The 10,962-nt window shown below is 37.4% G+C and overlaps 1 protein-coding gene across 1 annotated transcript in view; it reads right to left on the bottom strand.

Annotated features, from left to right (window-relative positions):
• Positions 1-10,962, bottom strand: part of LOC107711563 (arf-GAP with Rho-GAP domain, ANK repeat and PH domain-containing protein 2-like) — a 122,222-nt gene that overhangs the window by 36,605 nt on the left and 74,655 nt on the right. Inside the window, exons 14-15 of the mRNA XM_016516552.1 lie at positions 10,030-10,204; positions 6,964-7,089 (exon numbers count right to left, since the gene is read on the bottom strand). Of these exons, the coding sequence (XP_016372038.1) occupies positions 6,964-7,089; positions 10,030-10,204 (301 nt within the window). The remainder of the gene's footprint in view (positions 1-6,963; positions 7,090-10,029; positions 10,205-10,962) is intronic.

The raw sequence follows: 10,962 nt of genomic DNA on the forward strand, positions 1-10,962 counted from the left end.
ATGGGATAAATGCAGAGCACTAATTCCGAGTATGGGTCACCATACTTGGCCACATGTCACGTCACTTTTCACTTTTTCACTTTTCACTTTTCAATATTACAGCGAGAATAAAAGTTACTCCTACATTCTTTGCGTGACCATTTGGGCGGCGTTATGCAAATCTTCCCAGATAGTGACGTAGACATGTGGGGGCGTGTTAGAACGAGCCGTTTTAGGTAGGTGTGGTTGACTCTTAACTTTTATAAAGAATATCTCTTTGGATTTGAGACTTTAGTCTTTGCAACTTTACAGATCTTCTTTATGCACCAAGAGCTTGTAACACTCCAAAGAGAAAGGAAAAATTGAAATCGCATCATATGACCCCTTTAAGTTAGTTCAGCAATGCTAGCTTTGTTCAACACACTCTAAATATTCAGAGCACAAGTCATTTTCATATCATACAACTGTCATTTGTCTTGTGAAAATGCTGATGGTCTCTTTTTCAGTAGAAAGGGTTGTGTGATGTTTCCGGAGGGGAGCTATTAGACAATGGGGGAGCTATTAGTGACACAGTGTTTTGTTCCTGACAATGCCTCACCTGATTCATCTACAACACTGGCACTTCATTACTCCAGTTAGCTGGGTTTTGTGGGGGAACAAACCTTTCTGTCGGCAATGTCAAGACGAGAGTTAAGAGACACTAATTTATGGGCAAGGAGGGGTTATCCATGTGACATGCAGAGCGATATCCAACTTTTAAAATGATGGTATGAAACAAAATGTTGATCAGTGACAGAGTTGGTATTTGGTGACCGTTTGGCAATATCACAACACACTAATGTGGCGTGTATATATACACATGCACACAAGTCCACAGGCAGCTGGCATTTACTATCAACAACTATCCAATGTGGCCGTCTTTCAGTATCGAGTGTGGTGTAATACAACAAATTGCTGGTATTTATTTCCATCACACCTCTTCACCTCATCTGTCTGAACCTCTCCAGCTCAAATGCCACCACAGTAAGTGCACGAAAACCCTCTTGTCACTGTCTTTTCATTTTCTTGTTTACAAAGGGTATGGATATATAATCTATGAACCAGTGCTTCTCACAAAACATAAAGAGGTGTCCTTTTCATTAGTCATTATATTTGAATTTGCACAGCATGTGGGCAAGGGGTCTTTGTCTACTTCAACTTCATCAGTGTCTTTAAGTGAACTGAAACCATTTTTTAAAAATTCACATCAACATCTCAGTATGGGGTCAAGCCTCTTAAAATTCAAAATGATAAAAAGGAGATTTAAAAGGTTTTTCACAAGCAAAGTTGCACATTTAGATACTTCACACACAACTAATATGTGCTTGAAACTTGAAGAGGCTGGAGCATCCCTGAAAGGTGTGTAAACCTCCTTTATTTCTGTTATGCCAAGCTTATTTTCTCCAGATTTGTATACACCCAAAGGCCATGGCTGTCTTTACTTGTGATCGTTCAAGGCTGTATGGGTAGACAGGCGTGAGAACTGGAGGTGCTGTTGAGAGAATCATTCAGTTAGGTAAAATAACTAACTGTGAAAAGTGGCAAGAAAGAGATAATCAAAGAATTAAAAAGAGGCAAGGTCTTTTACACGGCACATCAGAGTCATTTGCCATTATTATTACAATCCATGTACATCTTGTTTAGTGTTATCTGTGCACAAGAAACAACTATCAACTCTACATTACCATTCAAACATTTGTAGTCAGTAGAATTCTTTTTGTTTTCAAAAAAATTACTTTTATTCAGAACTTTTACATTTTTAAATATATATATATATATATATATTGAATAAATGCTGTTCTTTTGAAATTCTATTTATCAAAGAATTTTGAAAAAAAAAATGCATTATGGCTTCCACAAAAATATTAAGCAGCACTACTGTTTTCAAAATTAATAATAATAAGAAATGGTTCTTGAGCACCAAATCAGCATATTAGAATGATTTCTGGAGGATCATGTGACACTGAAGACTGGAGTAATGCCTGCTGAAAATTCAGCTTTTCCAAAGGAATAAACTGCATTTTAAACAAAATAGAACAATTATTTTAAATGTTAATTATATTTCGCAATATTACAGTTTTTACTGTATTTTTGATCAAATAAATGCAGCCTTGAAGTCTGATGAGCAGACTTTTTTTTTTTAAATATTTAAAAAATCTTACCGACCCCAAACGTTTGAACGGTAGCATATATAGATATGCATATATCTACTATAATTGTCAAATTCCACATTAATTTGACACTGCAACAAAACAAGTCACTTAACCAACTATATAAAATTAGTTATATTTCACAGCGCACACATAAGGAAAACAGCAATGTAAATACAACAGCAGGCTTATGCTGCTCTATACAAAAATAAAGTGATTTCTGTGCTACTGTATTGCAAATTTTCATTAATAACAACTATAAATCACAATCAGGAGTTGTCCATTGAGAATCATTACAAACTTGACAGTCATGAAATGTAATTTACGAGGAGATATGTAACATGAGGAGTGGAATCAAATTTACCTCCAGATGGAAATTAATCTACACAGAATGGCACGAAAACCCAAACTGGAGCTATAACCTAATTGAATCATCTGGATTCTGTCAGATTTACCGAATAGACAGTGCAGTCACTATGTGTGCATGGAGCCCAACAAATGTCTTCAAACAACAGGAGAGTAGTTTACTGAAGTAGTTTATATTGCTTTAAATATAGCTATATAACAAAGATTGTTCAGAAAAAAATAGGTTTGAAATGCATTTTCTGCCAGGTTCAATTTAGTACGAGCAGAAAAAGGCTAAGCACCAAACACGCACCTTCGCTCCCGGTACACAGAACTGCTTCTAGGGGCAAGCATTGTGAATACTGTAACCTATTAACATGGATGCAAAAAATAAATATGTGATCCTTTCATGTGCATTGTGAAACAGACCTTAGTGTAAAACTGTTGAGAGACTGTTGAAAGTTGTGAGCATTTATTTATTATGTGTGAGTAAAGTGACTCATATTCATGTGAGTTTGGTTTCTGTAGCTCAGCATAGCATGGTTCAGAGCTTAGTCATCAATGGACGTGCCTCAAAATAATCTTGTTTTATCATTTACACAGGCGGAAACCTTATGGGAGACCTCTTTCATTTGCGGATGGACATTGTTTGCAATGAATGGATTTCAACATTGATCCAGATGAAAGAAATGAATGAGTCTCGATTGAGAAATTGCCCCGGCTCTGAGACACACAGCTACCAGCAGTGACAGGCAATGGTAGATTGTTATAGATGCATTATCCCCTTTAGAGCATGGGGCGTTTCACAAGTACACACACACAGAGGAATGTCGCTGTCGAATTGGCAACACCCCATATAATGTGTAACTGGAACTGAAATGACAGGAAGAGGAATTTACTGAATTAAAATTAAAATTTAGTCCAACCCAACAGCAACAGATAACTCGAGTTCTGTTTAGCTGCCATTCTGGGTAGATAAATAATAATAATAACAACAGAGTAAAATAGTAAAATCTTCCACCATGGTTCATAAAATTATCTTTAAATAGCATTTCAAACATTGATTATTTATAGAAATGTGTAATGTATTATTGAACACAGCACTTCCACATCTAGTTTGAGCAACCAGAGTTCCAACTGGCTGAATTCACTGAGGAACTGAATTGGAATTTAAATTACATTCTCAATTGACCCTTCGCAAAGTCCCGCACCCGTTAGTTACTGTTGCTACTTCCGACAAGCCAATGGCGCTCTCATGCCACACATCATGTTCTCACGCAGTGAAAAAATACATCACGAGGCAAGACAGAGCAGCTTACTTTTGGTATGAAACAAAGTCTCAACTTTTAAATGCTGTCATTTCTTAAGAAATTCAAACAATAAATACCATTTTGTGGCTCTTTAATTTGCCTTGACAGAACGCTGTAGCGCCTCAGTTCAAGCAGCACGTGAATGATCATCTCTTCCTCTTTACTAGTTATAGCACAAAATAAACATGAAGGAACATCAGAAAGTATCTTGTTTCAACCACGGAAAGACATCACTACACACCATTTTTCAAGTTCAAGTCTACCGATGTTAGTTTGTCTGGTTTGTTTGTCAGACAAAACAGCAGATTTGGCATTATGAGTAGTCAGATCGCCTGTCAGTCAAACTCCTGGCAAAGGGTCAATTCAATTCTGAATGGTGCACAACCCTAAACACTCAAATGTATGCACATTCACAATCAAAATATCATTCACAATGATAACCATTATTATAGTAATCCATTAATGCTGCATAATACTGCTGTGAATGAATTGTATAACCCTTGTTTTTTAGAATATCAAGGCCAAATAAATGAAAAACATGTGCCTTTGTCTTTGTGTTGTTATATTTGAGGAGAATTTAGAGAGATTAAGTAGTGTGACAGAGACAGGGAGAGCAAAAGAAACATGATTGGATGAAAAAAAAATCCAAGCTCTGAATGTACATGAGAACAGAACTGCTACGAACAGAAACAGAGGAGAGAGATGAACACCGCAAACTGTGAAACTTGAATGTTTGAAACACTGAAGTACTGAAACATTGAAGCAACACTGAAACACTTAAATCAGAAATCAGACTTTTCGTGTTTTCTGATCATGTGTTACATTCAGTGTTAGGGAACAACTAAAAGCAGCGACACTGACTAAACTTCATTTTCAGTAGCATCACAGTATCTGAGTGTGGCAGAGAAATATGGCTCAACTTAAATCATAAACCCAAATCATTGGATAGTATGTAAAAAATATATTTCCCCTTAAGCATATTCAGCGTGGTTGGGTACTTTCTTGTTAGTAGTGTGTGGTGTGCTGTATGTAGCAAAAAAATGTTGCTACAACTTAAAAGTGAAGTCAGTGCAATAACCGGACAGCCTCAAATCCAGCAGACTGTGCTTTTATTAAAATCCCCAGGACGAAACCATAAATTATTGACATAAAGTTTTATATAGAACGTTTTAGACCATTAGTGTTTAAGGCATTAAGGCAGCCTCAATGGAAGAGCTTTGAAAATAAGTTCTTTTCTAAGAATAGCTCAAGTAACATTTTCCTGTTGATTAAATAAGTTTAAATGCACTGTTCGAAGTTGTACCTCTGAATATTTTAGAAGGACTCTACTATTACAGCACCATTAATGTATCTGCACACTTTTTTTTTGTAATGAAATAAGGTATTTTCAGCTGTGAATCTGCGATTCTTTTATAGAGCCATGTAAGATATTTTATATAACGTTGCCTTACAAGGACAAAATCAGTAAATAATAAAAGGGAAGGATGGGGACAGCAAACTAATGATTCTCTAGAGCTGTAAATCAGCACAAATCAGACAATAAAAATGTTGTCTGAACTACTGTTTCTAAGCAGAAGAGAACCAAAAGATTCATATTTTTTTTCATATTTTGTGTGAAGATAAGTGAGATGTTTTTCTGAAAAGTCTAAAGAGTCACCGTCACTATGCTAGTGTGTTATGGGTGGCTGCCAGTGCATAGTTATGTGGTTACTAAGGTATTCTGAGTGTTTTCTAGAATGGTGCAATGTGGTTGCTAGGGTTGGTGCTAGGTGGTTGATTACTGGCCCAAGTTAAAAGAAAAGTCCCACATCACTACGATATTCTGGTCTCTGATTTGGCTCACATCCCTCCTCCAATGCAAGTCGATGGGATTTTTCACTGCTTTAACATTACCCAAGCCAAAATTCGAAGTTTTTGTCTATATTTACACTTGTGAAAAAATTCATTTTAGCCTACTTTTAAAAAGAGTACTTCTTGCAGAAATGAAAAGAATATACAAATTGGATGTCTGAACTTTGAAAGAGCAAACTGAATATTAGTCAACACATCAAAATAAGTGTGCATCTTTAAAGCATGACAAAAGATTATTAACAGATTATTATCTTAAATGGACATTAAAGCGTTTAATTTGGTGTTGTTTCAATGTGCACTTTTTAAAAGTATACTTAGTATGTTATAAAACATAGTCATGAAAGTGTACTCTCTTAAGTTCACTTAAGTGACCCTTTATTTCATAAATATCATACTATCAGTAAGTAGAGCTTTTTTTTTCTTCTTAAAATTCTTTCAAGATTTGAAGAACGGTACGCACTTCTTTTTTCACAAAGAGCTACCGTGGTTTATTTGAGAATTTCTCAAAAACACTCCAAAGTTTTATCACCACATTGATGGCAGTTCAGGAAAGTTGTCAGATTCTCATCTATTTTGCAGAAGTTCCTTTTTGTGCAAAGAAGAATGAGGCATCTGTTTATTATCATAACAAACGTTCTTTAAACATTCAAACAGTCACCGCATTTACTTTTAAGATACTTAGAACTGCATTAAACCATTTTCAACTATCGGAGCCTAATTCTAAAACACAGCTTGCTTATTTGCTCTTAAACACACGCACACACGCAGTGGTATCAGGGAAAACAGGCAGAGGACCAATGCGGGCTACCACAGCTTGAGACAGATGTCCCTAGGGATACAAGATAGAGACGAGCTGAAAAGAAGAAGAAGAAAAAAACAGCTACTACAGTGGAACATGTGCTCCAGATGCTTGTGCTACTCCACCAAGAGTCCAGCTTAATGTAGGGCCCTTTCCTGGCCCACTCCCTAATGAGAACTTCTGTCTAACCACCAACGGCCCTCTCCAGATGCTTGGAAGAGAACAGCGTGAGCACAATGGGTGCCGGAGAGACGATGGGGAAACATACTTGAAAGAATAACATCTTTGGGGGGATTTAGTGTAAGAAGGATGGGGTACTCAAATGCAAGGAGGGCATAATGATATTGCACAAATACGGTGCAACCATTTTCAGTCATGGGTGAGGATAAACAGGAAGTGCAGATGAATATTCATAGGTAATTATTTGGATGAATGGATAACTGAGGAGGTGGGTGTTTGGATGGATGAATGCAAGGACAGACAGACTCACCGGGTCTTCCTTTCCGGTCCAGAGTGGCCTTGCTGGCGTTCACAGAGCAATAGAGAAATCCATCCATAAAAGAAGGAACATCAGCCGGAAAACTGCTGTCACATAATGCTTCCAGCTTAGGAAAATCTATAAAGAGAGAGAAAAGAGGGGGGAAAACAGAGATTAAAAAGAAAATGGAGAACAGCTGATTAGGAGTAATCCTATAATGTGGTGAGGAGGAGAAATGTTGTTTAAATGGGGATCAGTCACAAACACAGCTCACTATTCCTGCTGCTTTCAAGTGAAATTCAAAGTTTTTAACAACTATTTACCTCAGAAGCTTCTTGATAACCAGTCAGTCTTCATGCAAGGTGTCAATCAGCTTGTAACAGCTAAATTTCATCCATTTCTCATTTTCCAAGGTTATTTGTTTAGAAGGCTTGTAAAACTTCCATCCAAACATAGAAGGTCAAGGTTAGAAGATTTGACTCTGCTCCCCTCATTCCGCTCTACCTCTTCATCTGCTCTCCCTATTTGCCTCCTTCACTTTAAAGGTGCAGTAGGAGATCTTGGAAAATGCTAACTTTAGCCTGATAGCACTGAAAGCGAACGTCCCACCCTCCCTGCAATCGCTGTCCAAAGCCACGCCCCCTGAACGCATTTACGCTCACAGACCAGAATACCAGAGACAAGATTACTACAATAGGCTACATCAGCGGTTCCCAATTCCAGCCCATGTTCCAAAGTGAAGTAAACTTCAACGGATTTACCCCGCTCAGGGAGTAGGGAGCAATGAACACTGTGTAGGGATCATATAGATCGGAACACAGTTCATGCACGTAGCTCACTTCTAACGAGCTGGTTATCTGAATCGCGAGGACTGGAATTGGGAACGGCTGGGCTACATCATGTGTCATTCACCGGTGAGAAAACTTTAAAAGTACTACAATACCAGGAAGGAAAATCGGGTTGTTGATTCTCTGGCATTCTCGCTCTGTCTGCACAGCGTACAAGAATGAGCTGATGACGTATCATGTCTGCGCGAACAGGGTGCGCAGAGGTATGCTAATCCTACGCCTTCCACAGAATATATAAATACAGATAAATACATTTAGACCACTTAACTTAATATGATTGCTATCGGGATGTGAAGAGACTTTCAACCATCATAACAAAAAATTTTTCTGAAGACAATCACCTATTGCACCTTTAACTCCTTTTTCTGCCTACTACCTTATCACATTTTGATTCAATTAGCCACAATGCTCAGGTTCAATTTTCTTCGGGAAGGCCGGCAGTACCAATGAGATTTTAATCACACACTTCCAGTTGCCAGCGTGGAAAAAGTTCAAATAACTTTCATTGAAAAGATCTTTCCATCCATCCATCTCTTCCTTACAGCGACAGATACTTCTCAGTTCGAACGAGAAGGATTAAAAGTGATAATGAGATGGAGGGAAGTTGGAGCAAATTGAGAACCTGCATCAGTAATATATTCAAATGTATGCGTATGTGTATTTTTCCATTAGACTGTAGTAATCCAAAAGAAACAATGGAACTGGTTGCAAGTTGAATGTGTGTGTATGTGTGTAAGATGATTACTGAATTATCTGACTGAGAATCACATTTGCAAGCCATTAAGTTAATGAGGCCATAGCTCCACACAGATTTAGAGGTTACACAAATGTTGTCCTGCTGTTGTTACAGTGTTAGTAAGCTTAACAAAACATTGGCAGAACACTGTAAAACATTTGTGCCTGTGCTGACTGGAGGATATCTTAATTAGGATCATTGGCACACTTTCAGTAAAGGCCCCAAATGAGCAATGTAATGACACATACACAGTCTACAGCTAATTATAGACACGTTCAGGGGCAATGCCTTCTTGAGGTAAGGATTTGTGTGTGTATTAAAGTCCTCCATTAGCCTGTGAGAAATGCCAATTGTGATGAAAATCTGACTGTGAGTACCAGTTAGACTTCACTAATCAATACAGGCAGAGTGTATTAAAATGAAAAACAGGAAAACAGTAAAACGATCCATGTCATTTATGATCTACACTGCTGTTTAACATTTGGGGTCAGCGAGATTTTTTTTTTTCATATTAAAGTACTTACATTAATGCTTTTATTCAGCAAAGAATATCTATTGTAAATAAATGCTGTTCTTTTGCACTTTTTATTAATCAAAGAATACTGAAAAAATGTTTCCATCACAGTGTCCATACAAATATTAAGCAGCACAACTGTTTTCAACATTGCTGCTGAAAATTCAGTTTTGCCATCACAGAAATAAATTACAGTTTAAAATACACTAATAAAGAAAACTGTTATTTGAAATTGTAATAATGTTTCACAATATTACTGTTCTTACTGTATTTTTCATCAAATAAATGCTGCCTTGGTGAGCATAAGACTCTTCAAAAGCATTAAAAATCATACTGTTCCCAAACTTTTCAACAGTAGTGTATGTCTTCTCAATATTTGCATTGACTATAGGTTTTACACACAGCAGTTCTTTCATGCATATTTGATAACATGTTCACTTCTGGTACAACTTTATCCTCTATTCCTTCAAAAAGCTGCCAATGCTGGTTGAAAGAAGTCTCTTACGTTCACCAAGCCTGCATAGATTTGATCAAAAATACTGTAAAAACAGTAATATTGTGAAATACCACTACAACTTCAAATCAATTTTAATTTTAATATATTTTAAAATGTAACTTAATTCTGTGATGGCAAAGCTGAATTTTAAGCATCCATTACTCCAGTCTTCAGTGTCACAAGATCCTTCAGAAATCATTCTGAAATGCTGCTTAATCTTTGTGGAAACAGTGATACATTTTTTTCTGGATTCTCTGATGAATAGAAAGTTCAAAAGAACAATGTATTTGAAAAAATATATACTTTTACTGTTACTTTTGCTCAATTTACTGTGTCCTTGATGAATAAAAGTAGTAATTTCTCTCAAAAAACTCAAACTTTTGAACAGTAGTGTATATGTGGTGGCACATATATTGCAAAAGATATTGCAAAGTACGGCGCCCTGTACACATCATGATGAAGTGAGTTTCTTAAGCACACACACCTGAGAGCTTGTTGTGGTGGAGAAACTCCATCTGCAGCCTCTGGCCAGCTTTCTGAGCCAGTAGATACGGGGTGGAGTACTCAGGGTCACCTGTCGCACACATCACATCCGCCCCACTGAAAACCATGGCCATGGTTTGCAGGATGTCAGGGAGAACCACTGCAGCACACAGGGCCTTCGGACACACACACACACACACACACACACACACGTACAGAGAAGGGGAACAAAACATGTATTATGAACAAAACTGAGCGTCAGTGATGGGAAAAGCACAGCAGCACTTTTGGGCATGCAAAGACTACACTGAATCGGACAGCACATGATGAATTAACTAACAACATTGTCAAAGTACCACTCCTTTTGCAGCTATGGAAAACAAATATTTGTGGCATGCAGCTTTACTTGGAATCTTGGTACGGAATAACAGGAATGACAGGAAGTGGGGCATCCACAGAAAGAATCCAGTCAGTCCAATTAAAAAGAGATGGAGGGGGAAAGAGTCAATAAATACAATAGTGTGTGTATCTGAGAGAGCGAGCGAGCGAGAAAGTGTGATGGCAGGAGTAATTCAGTCGAACACTGCTTTCATCTAAAACAGCCAGCAAGGCTATCGATCCTCCTCAAACAAGCTAGATCCGCTGGAGAACAAGGACACTGAGACAGTAAACCACACACATACACATATACATACTCCAATACATACCTACACTGTAAAAAAAATTCCGTAAAATTTACGGTAAAAAAACGGCAGCTGTGGTTGCCGGAATTTTACCGTAAAAAATACGGTAGCAACGTTTTAGGTTTTACGGTTTTAACTTAAATTTACAGTTACATACCTACCATTCATTAACTGATATAATGTTAATACACCAACCTATTGAAGTACTGAAATCTGTTTAGTACCTTTGTAATACACTAATAACCACCAAA

Source organism: Sinocyclocheilus rhinocerous, unplaced genomic scaffold, assembly GCF_001515625.1.
Source record: "Sinocyclocheilus rhinocerous isolate Xijiao unplaced genomic scaffold, SAMN03320098_v1.1 scaffold837, whole genome shotgun sequence".
Lineage (NCBI taxonomy): Eukaryota > Metazoa > Chordata > Actinopteri > Cypriniformes > Cyprinidae > Sinocyclocheilus > Sinocyclocheilus rhinocerous.